This window comes from Anomaloglossus baeobatrachus, chromosome 1 (assembly GCF_048569485.1).
Source record: "Anomaloglossus baeobatrachus isolate aAnoBae1 chromosome 1, aAnoBae1.hap1, whole genome shotgun sequence".
Classification (NCBI taxonomy): Eukaryota; Metazoa; Chordata; class Amphibia; order Anura; family Aromobatidae; genus Anomaloglossus; species Anomaloglossus baeobatrachus.
Genome location: NC_134353.1, coordinates 91,724,347 through 91,748,761, shown reverse-complemented (window position 1 = coordinate 91,748,761; position 24,415 = coordinate 91,724,347). Strand labels below are relative to the sequence as shown.

General features: G+C 46.7%; 1 protein-coding gene across 3 annotated transcripts in view; it reads right to left on the bottom strand.

The window, feature by feature from the left end:
* Positions 1–24,415, bottom strand: part of SLIT2 (slit guidance ligand 2) — a 474,993-nt gene that overhangs the window by 25,239 nt on the left and 425,339 nt on the right. For 2 of the 3 annotated variants that reach the window (XM_075346920.1, XM_075346918.1), the window contains exons 28-34: positions 23,007–23,146; positions 22,556–22,582; positions 15,705–15,798; positions 15,461–15,598; positions 15,131–15,371; positions 8,552–8,682; positions 519–673 (exon numbers count right to left, since the gene is read on the bottom strand). In XM_075346920.1, coding sequence (XP_075203035.1) covers positions 519–673; positions 8,552–8,682; positions 15,131–15,371; positions 15,461–15,598; positions 15,705–15,798; positions 22,556–22,582; positions 23,007–23,146 — 926 coding nt within the window. The remainder of the gene's footprint in view (positions 1–518; positions 674–8,551; positions 8,683–15,130; positions 15,372–15,460; positions 15,599–15,704; positions 15,799–22,555; positions 22,583–23,006; positions 23,147–24,415) is intronic. The other variant, XM_075346919.1, reaches the window with a different exon arrangement.

Genomic DNA, 24,415 nt, shown 5'->3' with positions numbered 1-24,415 from the left:
CTACTAGTTTCCCTTATAGATTACAGCAACTCTGCTATTACCTTGTTGTCAAAGAACCCCTCCAACATAAGAGAATTGTCCAAAACGGTTCATCTCAGTGTATAAGGTGGCAGATTAAGCATTAGATGATGGCTGACACTGCCGTCTGTTTATCATATACGAGCTTCATGAACTTGCCACCTATTAAACCTATGTTGTATATGTCTGAGGTCCCTGTCGGGAAACCATCCTGATGGTGATCTCCAACGTGCTTTGTGGCCTCAGTGCCTCATTATAAACCTTGCTGAAGATGACTGTACATCAGAGTATACCGGCCATCTTTACTCTTCCATTTCTCTTGAGTCTAAAGTCGATTAGTCTAACAAACCAGCGGTGAAATCCATTCCCACAGTTGGATCAATACACTTCAGCCAGAGTTTGATGTGTGATTGCGGGGGTCAGAAAACATATAAATCACAGTGACAGGCGCTTAATAAATGTACCTATTATCTGTGACATGACAAACCAATATCTTTTACCTCCTACATAAAGCGGAGAGTCGAAGCCCAGAGAAGATTGTTTGGACAAATTAGTAATGGTCTTAGGGTTTCCTCCATCCACTATTAGTGACAGGGTTTGATCCTGACCTACAAGCTCCACAATGTGAAAATTCCCGTCGTTTATGGTCTCAACACTGCAGAGAGAAGAAGAATGAGGTGATTCAATGCACAGAGCACACATAAAAGCTTATACATCCTATGTCCAAAAACTTTCAACATATCACAGACTCATCAGAAGTAGTAAATGGTGCAAGAACTCCCCACACAGATTGCTCAAAAAGAGGCAGAAGCCGTCAGTTGACTGTCCAGTGCTTCAGCTGTGATAGGTTCTTTTTACAAAACCAGGATATCAGGGTACGGGATCATATATGATCTATGAGACTGCACACCAGTCTGTGTGGTCACGGAGGAGTGGCAAAGGAGTAAGGCACTTGGTTGATGGCTACAGCCCCTACATTCCCCCAAATGGTGCAGGTCTCAACACTTAAGGGGGCTTTACACGCTGCGACATCGCTAGCGATGTCGCTAGCGTTCGCACCCGCCACTGTCGTTTGTGCGTCACGGGCAAATCGCTGCCTGTGATGGACAAAATCGCTAGGACCCGTCACACATACTTACCTTCCTAGCGATGTCGCTGTGGCCGGTGAACTGCCTCTTTTCTAAGGGGGCGGTTTGTGCGGCGTCACAGCGACGTCACACGGCAGGCGTCCAATAGAAGAGGAGGGACGGAGAGCAGCCGCATGAAAGTCACGCCCACCTCGCTGCGAGAGGACGCAGGTACGGTGTTGTTCATCGTTCCTGGGGTGTCACATGTAGCGATGTGTGCTGCCTCAGGAATGACGAACAACCTGTGTCCAGAACGAGCAATGAAATTTGGGAAATGGATGACGTGTCAACAATCAATGATTTGGTGAGTATTTTGCATCGTTAGCGGTCGCTCATACGTGTCACACGCAATGACGTCGCTAACGAGGCCGGATGTGCGTCACAAACTCCGTGAACCCAATGACATCTCGTTATCGATGTCGTTGCGTGTAACGGGGCCTTATGACTAGCATTTGCACATCAATTTTGATGAAGGGTCCGCTGGAGTAAGATGCAATGAATTTGTTGCATCTTTCAGGTGCTGTGCACCAATGTCACAAGATGTACTCAAATGTATTGGGTACATTTCCATTGTAATTTATGTGGCGTCTGTAAGAGGGTGGCTCACAAGATGATGCTCGATTCAGTTAACTACTTGGACAACCCCTACTCATTCCTTGTTCGTCCCAGTAATAATAAATAAGTCTTTACTCACCTCTGGTGCAGTCACAGTTCCAGCGATGTATGAAGCCGCTTCACGGAGCCCAAGTGAGATTACGGTATGTCTGTCTCCTCGCCTTTGGACCTTTGAGCAGGATTTGAGCTCAAAATGTCCAAAGGAGGAGAGAAGAAAGCCAATGCTGCACGCTCATAATGTTACGTGAGCCCTGGGAACACGACCTCAGACATTGGTGGCCCGCGGCTGCACTGGAGGTGAGTATAGGCTTATTTTTCTGCAGTGAACAAGGGGAATGAGAAGGGATTGTCCAAGTAGTGGACACCTTTAGGTTTTCCTGTTTATTGCATAATTATGACCCTGGAAGGGCGACTCTAATGCTCCCCTGATGGAAGGATCGGAGTTGGGTTATTGCTAAGTGAATTTATTCAGAATTATCTGAAATGACTGCACATACTTGATCAGTCAAGTGTAACTGTGAAACATGCCAACTGTTATTGGATTTCTTTTGCCTTCTACTTTTTCCATTGCCTGTTGCTTACCCATTCTTCTTCCATCTCCCTGTTCCTACCTAATAAAAACTCTTTGACATCACCACTGAGTTGTCCTTACTGCGTGATACATTCCTGGCCTATGTGATTTTGTCATGGCCCTCCCGCTTAATTCTGCCCACTGTTTAAAAAACTAAGTACCCCAGCCTCATCATGTCTAGATCTCCTTAATAATGTATACAGCTTACAGTATATTCTGAAATCTCTAGACTGGTTCATTTACAGAGATGATGTTGAAGATGTGAGTCCTATGCGGTTTTTATGGCTGGACCTTATCTTCATTTTGCAGTAATTAGGCGGTCTTCCCCCCCTATAGTAGCTGTGTGCTGGATGATAGGAGTCCATTAGTATAGAGGAGACCCTGTCTTATTTCTAATTCTTACCGCCGGTCCCCCTGCTCTCCGCTAACAATAGTGTTTTTCTCTCTCCAGTCTATTTAATGCGAGTTGGAAGGCAGCACAGTAAGATAAAGTGTCCCGCTGTGTAACGGCCTCTGAAACTGCTGTTTTATGGCCCTGGCTCTATGGTCTTTACCTGATTTATTAATTAATTCATTGCTGGTGTTGCTATACACACACAATATGCCAAATCAGGGAAAGACAATTCGTTCCAATCATCAGAGCCTCATATTCTTCTCCTAATGATGGGAAGAATTACTGCATGGGAAGCGGAGTTTGGAGTGAGGTCCCGTGGTGGCGGCAGATGTGCCAAGTCGGGGATTATGGGACAGCTCTGCGTGCCCGGGCCGAGCACCACACACACTTCAATCATTATTGATTAAATGCTGCTCAGGATTGTCTGGTTTTAGACTTCTGGCCATTGAGTAAAAAACAAAGAAGCAAAATATCTATATAAAATGCATTGTCCCTAGCCACATGGCTATAATTTATGACATTTACATATCTCCCAAAATTGACCAGGACCTGCAAATGGGAAAAGCAAGTGTAAATAGCTGCAAGCAGCACTCTGTAAAGCCGCTTTCACACGTCTGTGGAAAACAGACATGTTTTGCATGATCAGTGTTGAAGGTGCGTCTGGCCATTCGTGTGCCGTTATTTTGGCACACGCGTGTTCTCTGCGTGCTATCTGTGATAGCATACGGAGATCAGGAACTTTTTACTCACCTGTTCCCGTTGCTGCTGTCTCCGATGCTGCTGCTTCCGGGTCCACGGTGCAGTGAATATTCATTAGCATAATGAGCGGGCCCTGAAGCAAAAGTGACAGCAGCGCCGAAGACAGGTGAGTATAAAAATTCATTTTATTTCAAAGACACGTGCTTTCTCCAGTATGTGTCACACGGAGCACACCACTGTGTGGTCCGTGTGACATCAGTGCTGCCAGAGAAAAATGGACTTGTCTCCATGCAAAACACACAGACATGCATGTGCACCACATGGAGACATGGTCCTTGTGAAAACACTGATGTGTGAGCAAACCCATTGATTTTAATGGGTCTGCGTATGTCCGTGATTCAATTACGTATGAAAACGGCGTCATAAATACTGGAATCACTGACTTGTGACGGGGGGGGGCCTAAGAGCAAAGATGTATGCAAACAGTGAATATGTGGTATCTGGACTATGAATGCAAAGAGTTCCTTCATTCTATAAGAATATTCTATATAGCAGACGTGCAGTCCAGATTTCAGGTATTTGATGTCGGCACATCTCAGTTTTTTTTATTTTGTGATTGTAGAATTTGTTTTCTGTTGTTTTCTGTTTTCTGTTGTTTTCTGTTTTCTGATTATTGGAGCTAACATTTTGCCTCCATTTCTGCTAAAAGCATTTAAAGATATACTTTATATTGACCACATATGTGCCGCCCCCGTACCAGCAGCTGCCGCTGCTTGGATCCGGACCTCCTAAGTGGGTGGCTCGAGGGTCTCCGGACACTGGCGTCTCGCGGACACGCCGAATAAATGGGGGGGGGGCGTAGATGTATGGGCTAGGCCGTAATAAGTTTGTGATGCCACCCACTGCTGTTATGGGGCACCCAGGGGAGATGTAGTGGCAGCTGGATGTTAACCCCTCTGTGGGTAGGGATGGTTGCCCCTGGGCCCAGTGTCTTTGTGCTGGGTATAGCAACAACAGGGGAACGTTCTGGTTACTCACAGTAAATGAACCACAAGAGTCTTTGGTAAACCAAGGTGCTGGTGGCCGGCTGCCGCGGCCGGTTGCATTCAGGTTCCCCCACTCAGGCTGGTGATCTCTGTCCTTTTCCTCTGCACTGACTTTGTGTATGGTGGACTGCCTGGTCTGGAACTCAGGAGTCCACTCCCGGCTGGATGTGGCCTAAGGAGCCGTGCCCGCAGACGCTGGCCCGTGGGATCTATGGGCCCTGGCGGTGATCTCCTATCCCTATCAGTGGGCTGTTGTCTTCTATGAGGGACTTTGGGTGGGACAGGACCTCTAGTCCTGGCCTCAATCGGTTAATTAGCCAGGCCACTGGTTTCTGGTCCTGGCTTCAGGGTTTGCGTACCCCCCTTTGTGATACGGTTTCCGGGTCGGTTCCCCATGTCGGTACCGGCGGGCTACAACCCTGTCCCGGTCCACCTCGGTTCTGCCGAGCCATGTTCCCGTCTCCTGCTGACGGAGACCACCGTCTGCCACCTAGCCAAAGGTACCAGGGCTCCAACCGTGGCACCGTTCAACTTGAACCTCCACTGCTGGAGCTACACCTAGCTCCAGCACACACTCCTCTCAACTTGAGCTACCAAACTAATCTGCTTGTTTTCCCACCCTGGTCTGTCTAAACCCCTGGGTGGGCGTGTCCAACCACCTGGTCCTGCCCACTGGTGTGTCTATCTTTCCCTAAGGGGGGGTGACTAGGGTTTCAGGTCGGCTGTGTGTATCCTAAGTGAGGAAAGGGTGTTGTGCAGGGGCCTATCTGTGACTACCTGCTTTTTACAGGGTGTCACACATAGACAGGCTGACTCATTGACTTCTATTGAGGGGTTTTCTGAGCCAGAGCTGTGATCTGTGATCTGTGCAAAGTTCATTGTACAAAAAAGGGGAAGAGGTGAGCTGTGACCATTCTGCAGTATGTTTTAGGGTATGTACCCAAGATCTGGACATGCTGCTTCCTGGATGCGGTGGGTCTGGACCTGCAGGGCCGTGACTGCTGTCAGCAGGAGACTGCAGATGCCCATGCCCACAGTCAGTGTTCGGACAGCTGCGGTCTTTCTCTCTGTTCTCCCTGCAGAGAACACTCGCGTCTCTGCAGCATAAATGGACATACTGCAGCTTGTGAAGCAGCACCGCAGGTCAGTTTACGCTGCGGGCAAAACAAGCACAGTGGGCAGAGGATTTCTAGAAATCCCATCCACTGTGCTTGTACTGTACAACACCATGTAAAACGCTGTGAACACTGATTCTGTGCATGCAACCTTAGGCTTCTGCCACACTCACGTGAAAATCACGCACGTGCCGAGAGACACGTATTTTCCCTGCGTGTTGCGTGCAGGTAAGTACGTGTCTCTGGTACGTGCGGGACACGTGTGTTCTACGTGTGCTATCTGCGATAGCACACGTAGAACCGGTAATTATTATACTCACCTGGTCCTTCCTGATGTCCGCGCTGCTGTCTGTGGTGCTGATCCTCGGTCTCCAGCCCTCCCGTCTCCCCGCTGCTGCTGCTGCCAGGCAGTGAAGTGAATATTCAATGAGAATAATGAGCGGCGGTCGGCAGCAAGAGGCAGCAGCGGCAGAGACAGGAGGGCTGGAGAAGGTGACTTAATGTTTTTTTATTTTTCACTGACATGTGTGGTTTCTCCGGTGCGTGTCACACGGGACCGCATCCACACTACACCCGTGTGGTGCAGGTGCGGGCCGTGTGACACCCGTGCTGCGGGAGAAAACACTGACATGTCAGCGCTTTCAAAAAAGCACACACGTACAAACGCACACGGACACACGTTCCGTGTGGTTTTACGTGTGTGTGCCTGCTACAATAGGGTAGCATTGGTTAAAGTGTCTCCGTGCCGCCGGTACGTGTAAAAAATGACAAACACGTGCCGGCAGCACGGATGTGTGGCGCTAGCCTTAGAGTGTTTTTGCTGCGTTTTGTCCTCACCTTTAGGTTTCGCTCACACTAGCACTTACACTAGTGTATGACTCGGCCGAGCGCTCTCTGATGTTATATTAGATAGCAGTCAGCCCAATGTTTTACTATGCGACAGTGCCAACCAGCACTTTTTTCTCATGCCTAGTTCAGCAGGAGAAAATAATTGCTGCATCCTGCGAGTGGCAGCTTATATCAGCTGAAGCACACCCTTACAAGTCTATGGGGGCTTACAAATCATCAGACTGCAGTCCAATATACGTGGACACAGAAAATAGAGAAGATAGGGAAATTAAACTCTCCTTCTCCTACTTTGGGTGTGCCCATCCAAAGGTGCCAACTTCTTACAACGATTTGTTGAAATTTGTATTACGTTTTATAGACCGTCTACACCCTACACAAGACTGTGATCTTAGCATGGACACAGCTCTGTAGAGATGGGTAGACATGTGGAAGTCATCTACAATCTCATTGTATTATATAATGAGTTTTATAGCTAGGTTTAAATTTGAATAGATTTGTAAAAAAAATAAAAAAATCTGTAGCATGAGGCGGGTGAGTGAGGATTGGCATGGTCCACAAACATGCCAGGGCCAGATGTTTGGAGCCCTCAGACTATTGCTGTGGAGAGGCATACCGTGCCTGGTAAGCTTTTTATCACTGTGTTTATGTTGTACAATGGCCAAAATACAAGTTTTTCTGCTTATGAAACACCTACAGAAAAGACTTTGGTGGACTCAGTATTTGGGTCTGGTCACACCAGCCTCACTCCATCACTAGGGGTTGTACTAATGATGGCTGCTGCCACCTGCACGTTCTCCCCAGTACCACGTCCACCAGACGCTATTCTCCGGCAACTTTTATGACTCTCCAATCAATTAGACACCGTCTAGATGAGGGAGAGCAATCTCAGCTGACATTACGGGTACAAATAATGCGATGAAGGGAGAAATTACATGAGCTGATGGGACCACAAAAGCCTACAGAGAAATGATGTTACAGAGACACATTTTCAAAATGATTAATTCGTATAAATTGTAATTGCAAAATACATGGAAAAAGGTTGTCCCGCATTTGTTTTCACAAATTAAAGGGGTTATGGCATGAAAACAACCTTTTATTGACTAGAAGTTGGTATGGCATTTCCGCTTCTGTGCCCCCTGGCAGTGAGTTGATGGACTATCCATGTAAAGCAGGGGTCGGGAACCTATTGCTCACGAGCCAGATGTGTCACTTTTGATGATTGCATCTGACTCGCAGACAATTATTTACTAAAAGTACTGTATTTTCCGACTTGTAAGATGCACTTTTTTTCCCTCAAAACTGGGGGAAAAATGGGGGTGCATCTTACAAGCTGCATATGGCTTACTGGGACGGCAGTGGTGACGCAGGGTCGGCGATACTGTGGGGTGTCATGGTGTTGAGCACCATTGATCTGCCAGCGGACTGCAGGCTGCTTTAAATCTCCCACAGTTGATGAGATCGACTTCAAGAAAATGGCTACAGAGGCTGCACATGCGCAACTAGGACTTAGCGGACATTTTTTTTTACGTCCATCGAATCAAACTGCGCATGCGCCGCGGTCATTTTCTTGAAGTCAATCTCGTCAACTCGGGGAGATTCAAAGCAACCCGCCGTCAGTTCAATGGCTCCTGCCACCGTGACACCCCACGAGCCCGCAGCAATATCGCTGACCCTCCGCACACTGACCCTTTTGAGCCGTGACACCCACTCCTCCATGTCTGCAGCATCGCCTACCCTGCCTACTGGGCCCTTCTGAGCCGCTCCACCACCGCCGCTCCCCCCGGTGAGTATGGCTCTCATGGAATTACATTTTAAAATATGTGGCGTTCATGGCTCTCTCAGCCAAAAAGGTTCCCGACCCCTGATGTAAAGTAGGTGTACTGTAGGCTGAACAAGGGTGGCCTTTGTGAGATGACCCCTTTAACATAAAAGAGTGCATTTTTCTGTGTGGTCAAAAGTCTATTGAGCCCTTCAATCACTAGTAATATCTGTTATTGGGGAAATCTGGATGGCAGTAAGACATGGCCACAGTTCATATTTGCAGGGGGACAGAACTTTCTTTGTTTATATATTTTAATTTGCAACCATAGGAAAAATCATTGTAGCCATAAACGTACCTGTAGATGGCGGATGCCGGGTAACTTCCAGTGTCATAACTAACCCGCACTCTGCCGCGGTATAACTCCACCGCTACGTGATCCTTGTCACCTTTGTAGAGCAGGATCCCGCTGTCTTCATCTGTGGCCACCTGGAACAATACCCAAACCAACATCTAGAGCCACAGAATATATCAATTGTCAAGTTTTTAATATTAAACTCTGTCAGAAAGGAAAAAAAGTAAACAAAAGTACTCCCAAGGCTCCAAACAGAGCGATCATTTTTAAAAGGTCAGAATGAATATCCAAACTATATCCTAAAGGTGTTGTCTATTAGTCCATATGGACATTATGTAGGAAAGTATTTCACATAAAGGGTTATTCCCCTGTATGAGTGTGGACCCAATCTGTGCAACCTTGTAGGATTAGTGAGGGGACACTGCCCTCTGCTGGCCACAGAACTAGAAGTTACCTAGGAAGCAAAAATTGATCTTATTGTTCCTGGAGGAAGGCTTTTGACATGAGGAGCGGGTCAGTCAGAGGGGTTGTGGCTAAATCCCAGTGGGTAAAAGGACCTGTGGGCATGACAGGCTTGGTTAGTGGGTGTGGCCAGCTTTGTTGCTGGGCGTGGTAATGTTTTCTCCTGCCCACTAGACACCCGCTTCAGTTATAATCAACTCTATGCCCACATGGATTAGAAGAATAATGTATCTTCCTGGTATCAGCAATGTTGGCTGAGGCCACGCCCCCTTCTGGCCACACAGGCGTGACATTAGAACAGGTCCTTCTGTCCACTGGGATTTAGTTGTTACCCAGTCAGAGGGGTAACGTCTAAATCCCAGTGGTCAGAAGGACCTCTGCTGATGTCATGCCTGTGTGACCAGAAGTGGCGAGGTCTCCACCAACATAGCTGATACCAGGAAGCAACATTATTTTTCTAAGTTCACGTGGGCATAGAGTTGACTATAATAGAAGCGGGGGGCTGGGGGTAAGACCCCTAGATAGGGAGGAGTGCAGGGGGTGGCGAAGCCACCAATGCTGACCAACGAAGCCAGCCACATGCACTATCCAAGCCGGCCACGCCCAAGGTTCTTCTAGCCACAACTCAGGCAAAGACAAGGAGAGAAGAAGGAGGTTGGAGCTCCCAGGAAACAAGTGGAAGGAGAAGCCGCGCGAGGACATGCAGGCTGAGGGGAAGAAAGAAGCCTCCCCTGCAGGAGATTCAAGCAGCAGAGAGACGGCTATGAAGCCGACTGAAACAGGTAGTCAGCAATATAGTGGTTTAAGGTTAGCGTATTGAGCAATTTAGTGGCCGTAACCCATAAATACAGAGGGCATAGGGTCTATGGACTATGGACAGAGGCCCTGACATATCTGCACTGTTTTATACAAGAATTAACGTGTTTGCCTTTGTTAGACTGAGTCTTTATGAGCTGCTGTGTTGTGAATTTCTAGTGTAACCAGAATCTGAACTATTTTTCCCCTGTGATAACCTTTCCCTGCCTTTTGATTCCCAACCCTGTTGCTATAGTAATAAATAGAGTTGAGTCGCCACTGTGTCCTCCTCCTCTGTGTGCTGCATCTTAACCCTGCTCTTACAACTCCCCCCCCAAAAAAATGTCCCTATCCATTGGATAGGTAATAATTTGCTGATCGCTGGGGTCCAACAGATGGCGCCTGTAGCAAATTTGAGATGGGTGCTTTTGTAGCCTGGAGAATGGCAGCTTAAATAGAGCAGGGTGTCACAAGGAGGTTTTTACAAACATCGCTGACGGTCATGGTGGCATCAGGATCTTTGGAGACTACAGATTCTGGCACTCTGCCTGCTAATTTCTCTGATGTCTATGATCAGTGCAGGCAGACTCTGCCCAGAGATGGGTAGTTCATAGGCATGCTAGCAAGAGTTAATCTCTGCTGGGCTGCTTAATAGTCTCTTTGATCACACGCTGTGGGTGAGCCAGTCACATTCACTCCCCTCCTTTATATGCTGGCTGGACCCATCCTTTAATGCCGGCTATAGAATATCTATACTGGTTTGGGATTCAGACTTACAAGTGGTTGTTGTCCTTTTATTGATGTAAGCGGTTGAGGTGTTAACCCTTGTTGTCCTTTTCTTGCTGATTTCCCACTCGTGAGTTTCTGGTGCTTTTCTCCTTAGTCTCTACTGTTTTTTCCTTTGAGTGTGTCTTTTATCTGTGCTACTATCAAACATCTTCCCCTTCCTTCCCTGGGGACGGGGGGATCAGATTAGTTCTGGTCAAGAGAACAGTAGGGCACGGGACTCTGGCATTTCCACCATCAGGAGTAATCTGGAGGTTAGAGATAGCCTAGCGTGACGGACAGCATAGCAGACCCTGTCCCTCGCTATCCTACAATCACATCATGACACAGGGCTGCAGAGCCCAATTCTTGAAGTGCTAATCTTATCATCGCTGGGGGTCCCAGAGTCTGGACCCCCAGTGAACAGCTAAAGTATACTTTTTTTTTTTTGTTTTAGAATAAAGGCTTCCCATCTCAAAAAAACAGAGCTGTGAGCCACAGCTAATATGGTCTCACCCTGCAGCTGGTGATCACCCACTTATGAGGCTGGGTGACGTGATACCATGTAGGCTGGGTGGCGTGATGCCATGCTTTTGTAGCTGGTGATCACTTACTTATGAGCCTGGGTGATGTGATGCCATGCTACCTGTAGCTGGTGAACACTCACTTATGAGCCTGGGTGACGTGATGTTAGGCAACCTGCAGCTGGTGATCACCCACTTATGAGACTGGGTGACAGGATGCCATCCTACCTGCAGCTGGTGATCACCCACTTATTAGGCTGGGTGACGTGATGCCATGCTATCTGCAGCTTCCTTAATTGTCATGAGGTTCTCATTTTCACCCGGTTCATGATTGTTAAGTTTTTTCCATTTAGGAAAAAAAAACTACTTTTTTTAATGTATTTTACTTTTTCTATCTAGTTTTCATGGTTTATAAAATCTCTGTTTGTTGTCTTTGAATGGGAGGCGTCCTTGTTTACTTACAGAGGATGAAAATCACACTCAGGTGCGAGACTCATGAGATAGGTCATCGGTGACCACCCTAAATCTGCATTGTTAGACTGTACCCAACTTTCCAGGTCCCTGGCATGAAAGGGGGTTTAGGGGAATCCTGCCCACCAGTGGGCTTTCCATACATTTTCTAAAGGGGAAAGAAATGGCAACAATAGATCTGTCTGATCATCACACAACCAGAGCAAATTTGGAAGTATTTTCCATGACAGCAAGCAGAGGTGTTCTCCTTATACAATGAGTATGTGCCGTTTGCTGCCCCCCAGAGTCCCCACTTAACTACTGTAATGATCCCGCGACTTGACCTTATTGTATAGTATCTGGCTAATATCAGCCAAGAAATATACAAAATAATGTCCATCGCTCATAATGGAAGTAAGTAAACATCTTCATATGTTTTCTGGAGTAATGTGACAGGTTCTTTCTTTTTCTCTGACATACATCGACATCTGTATGATGTTAATAAAGAAAAAACAGATTTCTGGAGCAGCAACTGAGGATCTGATTTCACGAGGAATTTCGCTGTCTTCTTATTAAACCTCCCCTTTATGTGCTGCTAAGATTCGGATCTAAATGAGGGTTTTATTGCAGCAGCGCTCACATGACACCGACGTCTCATAATGTGAAAAGTTCATGCCCGGGCACCGGCTACACATCCACAATGGTTTCTGAAGCCTTTAAATAACTGGGCGAATGGTGAAGTTTTAATAATCTTTTGGGTTTGTTTTTTTTAAATGTTTTTTGTGCTAAAAATATTTTTTGCAATTAGGTTTTCTTAAAAATGTTGCACTGTTTGGTCATTACAGTCTCTTTGTTTTCCTGTGCATTGTCGGCTGCAGAATAAGTGAGAATCCATCAGTGAGGTCAATCTGATGGTAGTGTTTGTAACTGATATTTGTCTTTTACTGAGCTTGTCTATGCTGATTTACGACCAGAAAGTTAATCTCAACTTTGATGTGGTCTTAGACGCAGAGGAGCGCTGGTGAGAAGAAGATGGAGCAATACATTTCTCCATCTTCTCCATTGTCTGTGTATACCTTTCTGCAATCAGATGTCATCCTCTGATGTTTTGCACACCCCCATAGACTTGTATGGGTGCGTGTTGTCCAATATATCCTGCCAATCTCAGCATGCTATGATTATCTTTCTGTTGCTGATTCGGCACTGCTCCATAATGACCCATAACAGTGCAAATTGATCCACTCATCTCTATCTGGGAGCCACTCATGTGGCACAGATGGCGTCACTTCTGTCCTTGCTGATCAAAAGCCACTCCGGGGACGCCAGAAGGAAGTCGCGGTTCTCCCATCCAGATGCCGGGTACCACTAACCAAGACGCTGGATCGGAGCGTTGCAAAACCAATCCACTCACCTCTATCTGGGAGCCACTCATTTGGCGCATTTGATGTCACTCCAGCTCTTGCTGATCAAAACTTGCGCTGGGGACGCCAGAAAGTAAGTAAGGGTCTCCCATCCAACCGCCGTGGACCACTGTTCATGACGTTGGACTGAAGTGGTAAGAATAGATCTGCTCATCTCTATCTGGGTGCCACTCATGTGGGACAGATGACGTCTCAAATAGAATAAAGAAGGAACATCCAGCTCTTCAGGCGAGGAAAGCCAGATGACGTCACTCCAGGCCTGGCTGATCAAAAGCCAAATCAGGGACTCCAGAAGGTAAGAGAGTCGTGGACCTCCCATCCAGCCGCTGGGGACCACTGATCATGACGCTGGACTGGAGCGGTGAGAATAGATCTGCTCATCTCTATCTGGGAGCCACTCATGTGGGACAGATGACGTCACTCCAGCCCTGGCTGATAAAAAGCCAAATATGGGACGCGAAGGTAAGAGTTGCGAGCCTCCCATCCAGTTGTCGGGTACTACTGACCAGGACATTGGAATGAAGCAAGTCAAATCAGTCCAATCATCTCTAGTCCTAGACACTTCTGATGGCAGTTTATCTCACATGCATTTAACATGTCTGAACCTTCTTTCCCTTCACATCATCTGTCAAGGGAGAGTCAGGAGGCCCCCGAACACATTAGATGGTCAACAGGTTCTGCCAAAATTGGAGGATCATAATATGGTGTACCCAACATGGTTCTTCTGGTACAACTGTTGACTTACTATTTTATAGCCTTGTTCTATAGAATTCCCCAGCTGGATCTCCACAATGTGTATATTATGTATACTATTACTTGTCTATTTGGCTGAAATATGCCAAAGATAACAGATAAAGTTAGTCTCATCAGTGGTCTCCACAATTCTGGAAAAGATTTTTTCAGGATGGCTACATGATTGTATTCATACAGAGCAGCACACTTTTACTCTCATTACTTATGGAAGGATTCTACCCGCTGTTCCCCGGCATTAGCATATAGTTTTCTATTAGAGTTGATGATCCGGTCCAGCGGCTACGACTGAAATGTTTGACCACGGGACCGAAGCCATGAAAACCGTCTCTTACTTGATGGCATCAAAAGATTTTTTATTGATTATCTTTTAAATGATAATCTATTGATTAGCCGACCTGGTGTAACATCATCGATAGGACGCAATTTACATGTAATGTTGCGCCAGGTCAGATAATCAAATGAAGATGCCATTAGGTAAGAGGTGGTGCTCATGGCTCCCGAAAGGCCACAGATTGACCGGATCGTGCCAATCCATTCTCACCACCTATGGTTTCTATGTATTATTTTACTTTTTATGCCAGTTTTAAAGGGGTGAAAACTAGAAGAGCCTTTGTGTAACTGCCAGCGTTCTCATATTGTCGGACTCGCATTGTGCAGCACCTAATTGTCATGTGTTGTTCTGCTCTATACTCACTAGGTGTCATGTCTCGACTTTGGACACTGCAGAGTCTGACACCCCACCTGGTGCTTTTGAGTTGCTCAGTCAGAGTTGATTGTCGACCAGATTTGTGTGCACTGGGGAATGGTCTAGCAGGAGTTAATTCCTCCTGGCCTGTGAATTGCTGCTGGGGTCACAGATTACCGAAGACCTATAACAGCTGCCTCCGCCCTTTAAAAGATGGTGGAGCCTGTTCCTCATGCTGATTATAGCTCTATCTTTGCTCCAGCGATACCGGTCATTATACATTGAGATCCAGCTATTGGTGAACTGCTGAGTGCTATTTGGTGGGCAGGGAAAATATCCTTGTTCTTTGTTTATTTCCTCCCTGTACTTTATTTCTCCCTGAGCATGTATTGTCTTTACTCCTGTGTGTGATTGCAGTGAGTTTGTACTTTGTTTTTTCCTGTGTCTGTTTCTGTGGAATTCATCACTCCTTTCCCGACCCTCCATGGGAGTGGTCAAGAGAGGGCATTAGACCAAGGCTGTTCAGGAGTTAGGGCTCCGTTGGAGGTCCAGACCTCTTCGCCATCTGAAGTACCTATGGATAAGGGACAGCTTAGGGCCCATCTAGGCACCCCCATTTCATGTTACTATGTCTCCTCCCGTGATACTAGTATTATTGTTTTTGGAGTGACATACTTTAAACTTTTCTACCAAATAAATATAAATAAAGTGATGAAAGCCGACAAACCTGTAAGGAGATGTTGGTCTGTGAGCGGATCCGTGTAGAAGGGATTTGTAGAAATGAGTCTTTGCTAACAAAGTTGATGCTTGTGAGTTTTTCACACTTGCCCCCTTGGTAGCCAGAGGCACACTGACAGGACGGGTCATTGCCCTTCATAATGCACTGACCTCCATTCTGGCATTCAAAGTTATCACATGGACTGGTACGTGGCAGAACCATTGGAGGTGGGAACTCACAGAACAAACCACTGAAAGAGAAGATAGTCACAATCATATCCAGACCTTATATCTGAGCCGCATCCAGAATTCAATTCCTAAATTGTGGATCCAGACTCACCTGTAGCCATCTGGGCACACACATGTATACCCATTCACTGCATCTGTGCACCGCGCTCCGTTCCGACACTTGTTGTCTTGGCAGTCGTCATAGTCTACATCGCAGTGCTCCCCCACATATCCCGGGGTGCAGTCACATCTATAATACAGAAGAAAACTTGAGTTCCGATGCAATTCAGGGACATTCAGGACATAATAATGGAAGGTTATGGGGACAACTTACCAACCCTCCACCCTGCACTTACTTGTATCCCCTTGGTGTCACAATGCATTTCGAGTCGTGCTGACACGGGTTTACTTCCTGGGAGCAGAAGTCCAACTTTTCTTCACATAGTTCCCCTAAAATACAACACAACAGAGCCTTAAAAAAAACAATCAAACCTTAAATATCCACTGAATAACCAATGAAAAACTAATAGAAGCTTTACTTAATAGCCAACAAGTGTAAAATACCGAGGAAATGACATAATTAAAGAGGTTGTCCGGTTAAAACAAGTAATTATCTATGTACAGGTAAGTGATAAATTGTGGATCAATGGAGATCTGATGGCTGGGATCCCACGCTGATTAGCAGAATGGTGCTCTTCTATCTCAGTCAGAATGGACCTGTGCGCAAGCGCCACCCTGCCTCCATTCACTCTCTATGGGGCTGTCGAGGACTGGCTTATTCCAGCAGCCCAATAAGGAAGTAATGGAGTGGCGGCGGGCGTTCAGCCTAAAGCACCATTTTTACAGGGATTAAAGTTTAGAGCAGAGGTTCCCAACTCCAGTCCTCAAGGCACACCAACAGTGCAGGTTTACAGGATCTCCTTAGTTTTGCACAGGTGGTAATTTAATCACCTGCACTGGTGATGATTCCAACCCCTGTGCAATACTAAGGCAATCCTGAAAACCTGCACTGTTGGTGTGCCTTGAGGACTGGAGTTGGGAACCTCTGGTTTAGAGGAGGGGTATAGGATTACAGGATTTTAGGGCTTTTCTGATTGGTTAGAGGGAGGATCTGATACAGAGGGCGGGGAATATAATGCGGGCTCATGGAAGGGTATACATTCTGCACCTGGTCGCTGTACCTGCATTATCTCGCCGACCCACCCCATTTCAGAAGTTAGCAAGAAGTAAAGGGAATGGGAGTATCCCTTTTGTGGCAGCAGCAGGTGGAAAGGAAGGGGGTCATTCAAGGCGGTGTATTGCACAGATGAATAGGGGGGTACCAGTGCAGGGATGTGTGACCCCCATGTGGAGCAATGTTATTACTGAAGTTATAAGTGGGTCCCTACTGGGCTCAGGTCTCAGCAGGACATTGGTATGGGCAGCTGGGTGCCCTTGAGCGGATGCAGTGTGACTGTGAATGGTGTGGACGAGCTGTTGTTGCAATAAGATAGAATGCAACTTTCATAACCCCTCATCCTTTTAAGGGGGTTATGATATTTAAGCATAAAGATGTGTTTTTAATGTTATTTTATTGTTTGTTGTTATTTGAAGGAAATCTGTCAGCAGATTGTTGCTATGTAATCTGAGGACAGCATGCTGCAAGGGTTGAAAAACAAAATATCAACTATGTCTTCCTTATCAGAATGTGTGCTGTTCTTTACTTAAACTAAAGGCTTTATTACCTAGTGTTTATCATTTTTCTGACTACTATGGTGGTCCGCCACACCCCCTCTTCAGAATCAATGTAAAATCTCAATAGGGAGCCTGGTGTGGGTGGGGGCAGCTCTCACAATTATGCTAGATGATAGCTAAATCTAAAAGCTCTGATTGTGTCAGAACAGCTGCATCCAGATCTAAGTGATACATCGTTGGATTCATGATATCTTTACCTACATTATCCTGCTCTCAGATGAGGTAGCAAAACCAGCTGACAGATTCCCTTTAATAAACAAGTCTGATGTAGCCTTTACATCCAATGTCATGCCTATGATGTCTTATTTGTTTAGGTAAGGAGTTGGGAGGTGGTGGGTTATGAGGTTGTCACTTTAGAGTTGAGCCGATAGTCAGACTTCCAGGAGTCATGAAAGGAGATAACAACATTTCTTGGAAATGTGATCGCAATGGATAGTGTAAAGGCCCCTTTACACACTGAGACTTTCTAGCGATCCCACCAGCGATCCCAACCTGGCCGGGATCGCTACAAAGTCTCTGGTGAGTCGCTGGTGAGCTGTCAAACAGGCAGACCTGGCCAACGACACAACAGCGATCCGGACCTGCAGAACGACCTAGCTAGTCATTGGGGACGTTGTAAAGCAGCTTTTTGAAAGGGAAGTCGCTAACGAAGTCGCTGTAAAGTCCCTTTTACACACCGAGACTTTCTAGCGATCATGCTGCACAGCGGGAAACAAAGGACCAAAGAATGGTCCTGAACGATTTGTAGCGATCAGCAACTTCACAGCAGGGGCCAGGTCGCTGATGTGTTTCACACACTGCAATGTCGCTGGGGAGGTCGCTATTACGTCACAAAACCGGTGACGTTACAGCGATGTCGTTTGCGATGTTGCAGTGTGTAAAGCCACCTTAAGAGATGTTTCTTATAAGAGGATTGCCGGCTGCTACCTACTTCTTTTTTAAGGGTTGTAGGCGAGAAAATAAACATTTACTATTGCGTTTCTACAAACATCCCTCAGTTCACTTGCAGGTTGTGGTTCTGTACTCTAGGTCATCCTGACAGCTTTATGGAAACCACTGGAGGAACACCTGCTTTAGCTTTCCCTCGCCGCTATGTGCTGAAACACAAAACGTAGCTTTTTATGAAGTGGAATAATTAACTTAGTGCAGAAGCATGCAGCCTCCGAGAGCGGCCTTCTGGAGCTCGGCAATCCATGACTCAGCTCCCGTGAATTGGACCTAGAGGGGTATTTTCTTGTTACTTGAGAAGACTTGTTACATAAAATATATATTAACGAGCCTTACATCTGCTCCCCGATACAGCATGGGCGCTAGCACCAGCCCTTCAGCATACGGTAACCATTCTATGTGCAGCGTACAGCTTTATTCCTGGAACTACTGTATGAACAACATGGTTTGGAAATAATAGGGGCCCGATGCTAATAGGAGAAATAGGAGATACGCTCATTCCTCCAAAGAAAACAAATGGCACAAAACGCCAAAATAAAATACGCAAAGCAATTAGAATACAAGTATACAAGGTGCAAAGGTACGTGGTGAAGATCTAGGACCACGACTGCCAACCGACCAAAATATGGGGCCTCCGGAAGCTGCACTTTATGTTCATCCTGTACAGAAAGGTGACTGAAAGTGCATGTATATTGTCCATTATAGCCTCTCTACTGTAAATAAGGAACCCTGGGCAAAGTTAGGATTAAAGGGGGTCCCAGCCTCTTAAATATTGTCATGGATATGTCACAGCCGACTGACAATTCAGAGGCAGCGAGTGTTAGAAAATCCCAGAGATTGGCAACGTGTTGTTATCTGACAGTTCCCTGTTTCTTCAGCAGCAGACTCTAGGACCCTGGGAAACTGTCAGTTTATCCTCTCAGTTGCTAGCCTCTTACTTTCTTTATAAACCTCATCCTGGGGTGGTTTGGGTGTGATTTATAGTTATTCCTGGCAGTGGTCTGCAGTGGTCGTCTGCTCTTGTTGTTCCAGAGACTTCTGAGGTAGCTGCTCCTAAGATAAGTGTTTGACTTTTGATATCTACCAGGGCTCAGGTGGTAAGATTTGTGTTTCCCCTGTATTGTTCCTTTGTGTCTTCCTTTAGTGTTAGTGGTATTGACGAAGCGCTCATACATTCCATCCCTACTTAGGGCCCATTTGCTAGGGTAAGACAGAGTCATAGGTATCTGTGACGCCCTGGACCCCAGGGGTCACAGGTAACAACACTACCACATTACACACACACACCCACCCCCTGTGAGGTCACAAACCAGTCACCCGAAAGGGAAACCTGATGCCTCCCTCAGGGCCAGTAGGGCACACCAGGTGGGCGGAGTCAGGTGGAAAGGCACGCCCACCGAGGAGACTACTGTCCTGAGGCAGGAAATACAAACAGACAAGTTTGAGAGACAGAGTGAAGTGGTAGAGGAGCAGAGCTGTCAGGGACCCGGGTAGGAGCCTGGGACCCTTGAAACGTCAGGCAGGCAGACGGTGGTGGCCGCCTGCAGGAGTACCGGTACAGCAACCGGCGGAGCCGTAGAGACCGGGCCAGGGTTGGAGCCCGCCGGCCCTGAACCGGGGAGTCAACCGTGTACCGGAGCACCAGAAACCGGGTACTCAGACCCTGTCCTAGCTTAGAAGCCACTGAGTTTAGACAAATTGACTGATTGCTGGCTGGACCTCACGGGTTCATCCACACCCAAAGTCCCGAAAGAAGGCAAAAGCCCACCGAGACCGGGTGAGCGCCACCGTCAAGGGCCAAACACCCAACGGGCCAGTGCCTGCGGGCAACGGAGGGCTCCTCCGGCAGCTCAACGCCGGGGAGCGGGCTACCACTGCTCAGGCAGGGGAGCTGAACAAACCACAACCAGAGGTGCACGGGAAAGGGGCCACCATCAACCTCACAGGGGACAAGAGCATTCGGCTGCGGGACCCCACCATACCCAAACTTTGGTTTACCAGTGACTCTGAGTGTGAATTAATCTTGAGTACACCAGTGCCATCCGGGCACGACACTGCACCGCTGCACAGCACCCTGCACTCCGACAACAACACCAGCGCTCCAGTCCAGTCCCCCACCGGGCCCCGGGACACACCGCCCCTACCCACAGAGGGGCTAACATCCAGGCTGCGGCCCAAACACCGATCCTGGGAGCCTCCTTCACTCCAGCCGCAGCGGTGGTGCATCCCATCATCACGACCCGTGGGTGGCGTCACGACCCGTTAGACGACAGCGCGCCTCGTCCCACACCACCACCACCCCACTGCCTCCCCTTTAACAGATCGACGTGGCCCCCGGTGCTCGTGCCACCGACAACCCGAGCCCGGACCTCGAGCGGCTCGGCTCGAGCAGCGGAGAAGCGGCCGGGCCCCTCTCAGGGCGGTACACATCCAGCTCAGCGACAGGTGTGGAGCCTGTATAGGGTCGGTGAGGGCAGTGAGGGCGAGCTGTAGGTTGTTGTCAGGGGTCACTACTTCCCCCTTTCCTAAGTGATAGGGCATTCCTTCCCCCTTCCTTTTATATTGAAACTGATTATCTGGCTAAAACAGCTGTGATGGAGGAGGATGTGGGAGCTGTGTATAAAAAGGGGGGGCCCTGCTCAGCAAGTTAGGGATGTTCCAGAAGGTATAGTGAACGCACTTATTCTGTGATGATAAGACCAGAGTATTCTCCTTTTCGCTGACACTGAGGTCCCTCCGGTTGAGAAGTGATGTTACAATACTTTTGGTAATGTATTGATGCTTAATTTCTCTATATACTATGATTTACATTGATTGTATGATTTACATTAATTGAATCAATAGAACAGGGTAATATTGTTTCTGCCATTCCACAATTGAACATTATCCTGATACAATCTTAATAAATTGTTACATTATTGTTTTACCATTAAACTGTATTCAGTGTGCCTAATTTGTATATTAGTGAGTGCTACGTAAGTAAGGGCGTATCCGCCCTGTCACTTTGACGTGGTGAGGCAACTGGGCCCTCTTTTTTCCCCAGGGCACCACCTCCATCTGTCCTCGTTGGATTCCTACTTTAGGCCTGGCTTCTGTTGCAGCCTAACTAGATCCTTTACACCTCAAGCAATTACAGTTCTTCTAATGGAGCCGAGACTCTAATTTAGGCCCTGGAATCCATGCAATAGGTGATAAGTTACTGATCAGAGGGAATCTGACCACTGAAACCGGCACAGATCAGCTAAATGATTCATTTTTACCCCCATTACAAAGCGGAGTGGCAGGTTGAATGCCTGATCTCTGCTCTGTTTGTTCTCTTTTGGGGCTGCCGGAAGAAGCCAAGAATAGTGCTCAACAGTGCCATGGGCAATGATTCGAGCAGAGGTCTAACATGCCTCTCCATTCTAACTGGGGTAATACTAACAATCAATGCAGGTTTCAGCGGGTGGACCCACATTGATCAAGTGTTCACTAGCAACCCTTTTCATTTATATATAGTTGCGGACGGCAATAAGAACCTTTTTGTGTTACCGTCATCAGTCACACATTGATGGTTTATCCTAAAGATGGGCAATCACTAGTATTCCCCAAAAAACTCCTATAAAAGATACTGGACACTCTTAGGCCCCATTCACACGTCTGTGCAAAAACAAATGTTTTGTATGGTCCGCGGTGTAGGTACGTATGTCTGTCCGTGTGTCAATGTTCTGTGTGCTATCCCTGTGACATCTGGATAGCACACAGACAGCACAAACTTGTATACTTACCTGCCTCTGGGGCTGCGGTCACACTTGCTTCTGGGTCTGCAGTCAGTGCAGTGAATATTCATGAGCATAATGAGCGGGAGCCGGAAGCAACAGCAGCACCGGAGACAGGTAAGTATAAAAATACATTTATTTCTCAGTGACGTGTTTCCTCTGGTACGTATGACACTACTGGCACACGGATCACATTAGAGTGCGGTTCATGTGACATCTGTGCTGCCGGCAGAAAGTGGACATGTTGCTGTGTGGAGCACAAAGACACGCGTGTGCTTCACATGGACACACACTCTATATCAAAACACGGAGGTGCGCACAGACTCATTGATTTTAATGGGTCTACGTGTGTCCGTGTCTCCGGTAGGTGTGAAAACGAACGTCACATGTACCGGAGACTCAGATGTGTGAAGGAGGCCTTTAAGAAACACAATCCTGACACAAGTGTATACTTTAAAGCTGATGAAATCATCACTTATGTATGTAAATGTCTCCGGAGATCCCTAGGACTACATATACAGGATATACAGCAGTGATCATGAGACTCATTTTTTGGTAGTCCCTGTCAATAAACCAATTGAAGAGCCCAACAGTCAATCTCTCCAAAACCTAAAATGGATGATAACAGCACAATAACGTACAAGAACAATACATTGCATTCAGCCGAAAGAGAAATTCAGAAAAGAGAGACTTCACGTTTACTGCCTCTCTCAATAAAGATAAGACATAAAACTGAGATTAGAAGAAAAGGATGAAGAAACACTGACCTTTTTCCACCTCATTCAGATTAGCAGCTTGGGCAACAAAGACAGAAGAGACAAGATACGTATGTGTTTATTGGAAAACAACACGACATGTTGAGACAGAAGCAACAAAGACGAGAGCAGAGAAGAAGACGCAGCTCTATCTAGTCATAGAATATAATATACGCAGGAGGAAAGGTCCACACTCAGTGACTGGAAATGATGACAATGGTGATGGAAATGGTGACAGTAAAAGGTTTACGATGGAAGACGACTGGTCATTAGTGGTGAATGTCCTAACAGACTAGTCCTCAGCACTCATATATACACAGGTCCATATACAGGTCAGCTATCACAGTCTGTAGACCACCCATAGCTATAAGTTTCTGGACCTTGTCTGATCCCATGTTGACCTCAAACCGGTTATAATGTGGATGTGAATAAGGCCGTTATTGTCACCTCTCCTTGATCTCACCTGTGTACTCCAGTGGACACAGACAGGTATAGTTGTTGATTCCATCCACACAAGTGGAATTATTTTCGCAGTCGTTATCCTCACAGTCATCGATGTTCACCTCACAGTTCTCACCTTCAAATCCATCTGGACACGTACACCTTGAAGAAGTAAGGTTCACAGGACAACACATAAGAACGCATAGCAGGTGTCAAAGAAAATGGCAATTTCCTGCAACTTGGACCGCAGCTTTTTGCGCTTTAATCTGACAGCAGCATGATGTAGGGACAGAGACCCTGATTCCAATGATGTATCACTCAGTTTACTGGGTGCAGTAGTTGTGATAGAATCACAGTTTTTTTTCTGCTGCAGAACTCACAATGCTGATCTATAACCCCACCCACACCACTGATTGGCTCCTCTGGGGTGGTAAAGAGAGGGTATTAGATCAGGGCTGTCCAGGAGCAGGGCAAAGAAGGAGGCCCTGATATCTCCACCATTGGAAGTATCTCTGAGATCAGGGACAGCTAATGTTCCCTAGCCTGAGGGAGGAGCCCTGGTGCCCGGTTATCCCCTCACTGTCCGTGACACCCAGTTAACATGTAATGTCTTATTATCAGATAATACTCAGTTTCTTCTTGAAAATGACTGCAATCACAAATTCTTGGTATTATCATCTTCATTTAATTTGTCTTCAAAGAAAAAAAAATTGTCATAAAGCCAAATTGGATATAATTCCACACCAAACATAAAAAAGGGGGTGGACAAAAGTATTGGCACTGTTTGAAAAAATCATGTGATGCTTCTCTAATTTGTGTAATTAACAGCACCTGTAACTTACCTGTGGCACCTAACAGGTGTTGGCAATAACTAAATCACACTTATAGCCAGTTGACATGGATTAAAGTTGACTCAATCTCTGTCCTGTGTCCTTGTGTGTACCACATTGAGCATGGAGAAAAGAAAGAAGACCAAAGAACTATCTGAGGACTTGAGAATCCAAATTGTGAGGAAGCATGAGCAATCTCAAGGCTACAAGTCCATCTCCAAAGACCTGAAAGTTCCTGTGTCTATGGTGCGCAGTGTCATCAAGAAGTTTAAATCCCATGGCACTGTGGCTAACCTCCCTAGATGTGGAAGGAAAAGAAAAATTGACGAGATATTTCAACGCAAGATTGTGCGGATGGTGGATAAAGAACCTCGACTAACATCCAAACAAGTTCAAGCTGCCCTGCAGTCCGAGGGTACAACAATGTCAACCCATACTATTCGTCGGCGTCTGAATGAAAAAGGACTGTATGGTAGGATACCCAGGAAGACCGCACTTCTTACCCCTAGACATAAAAAAGCCAGGCTGGAATTTGCCAAAACTTACCTGAGAAAGCCTAAAATGTTTTGGAAGAATGTTCTCTGGTCAGATGAGACAAAAG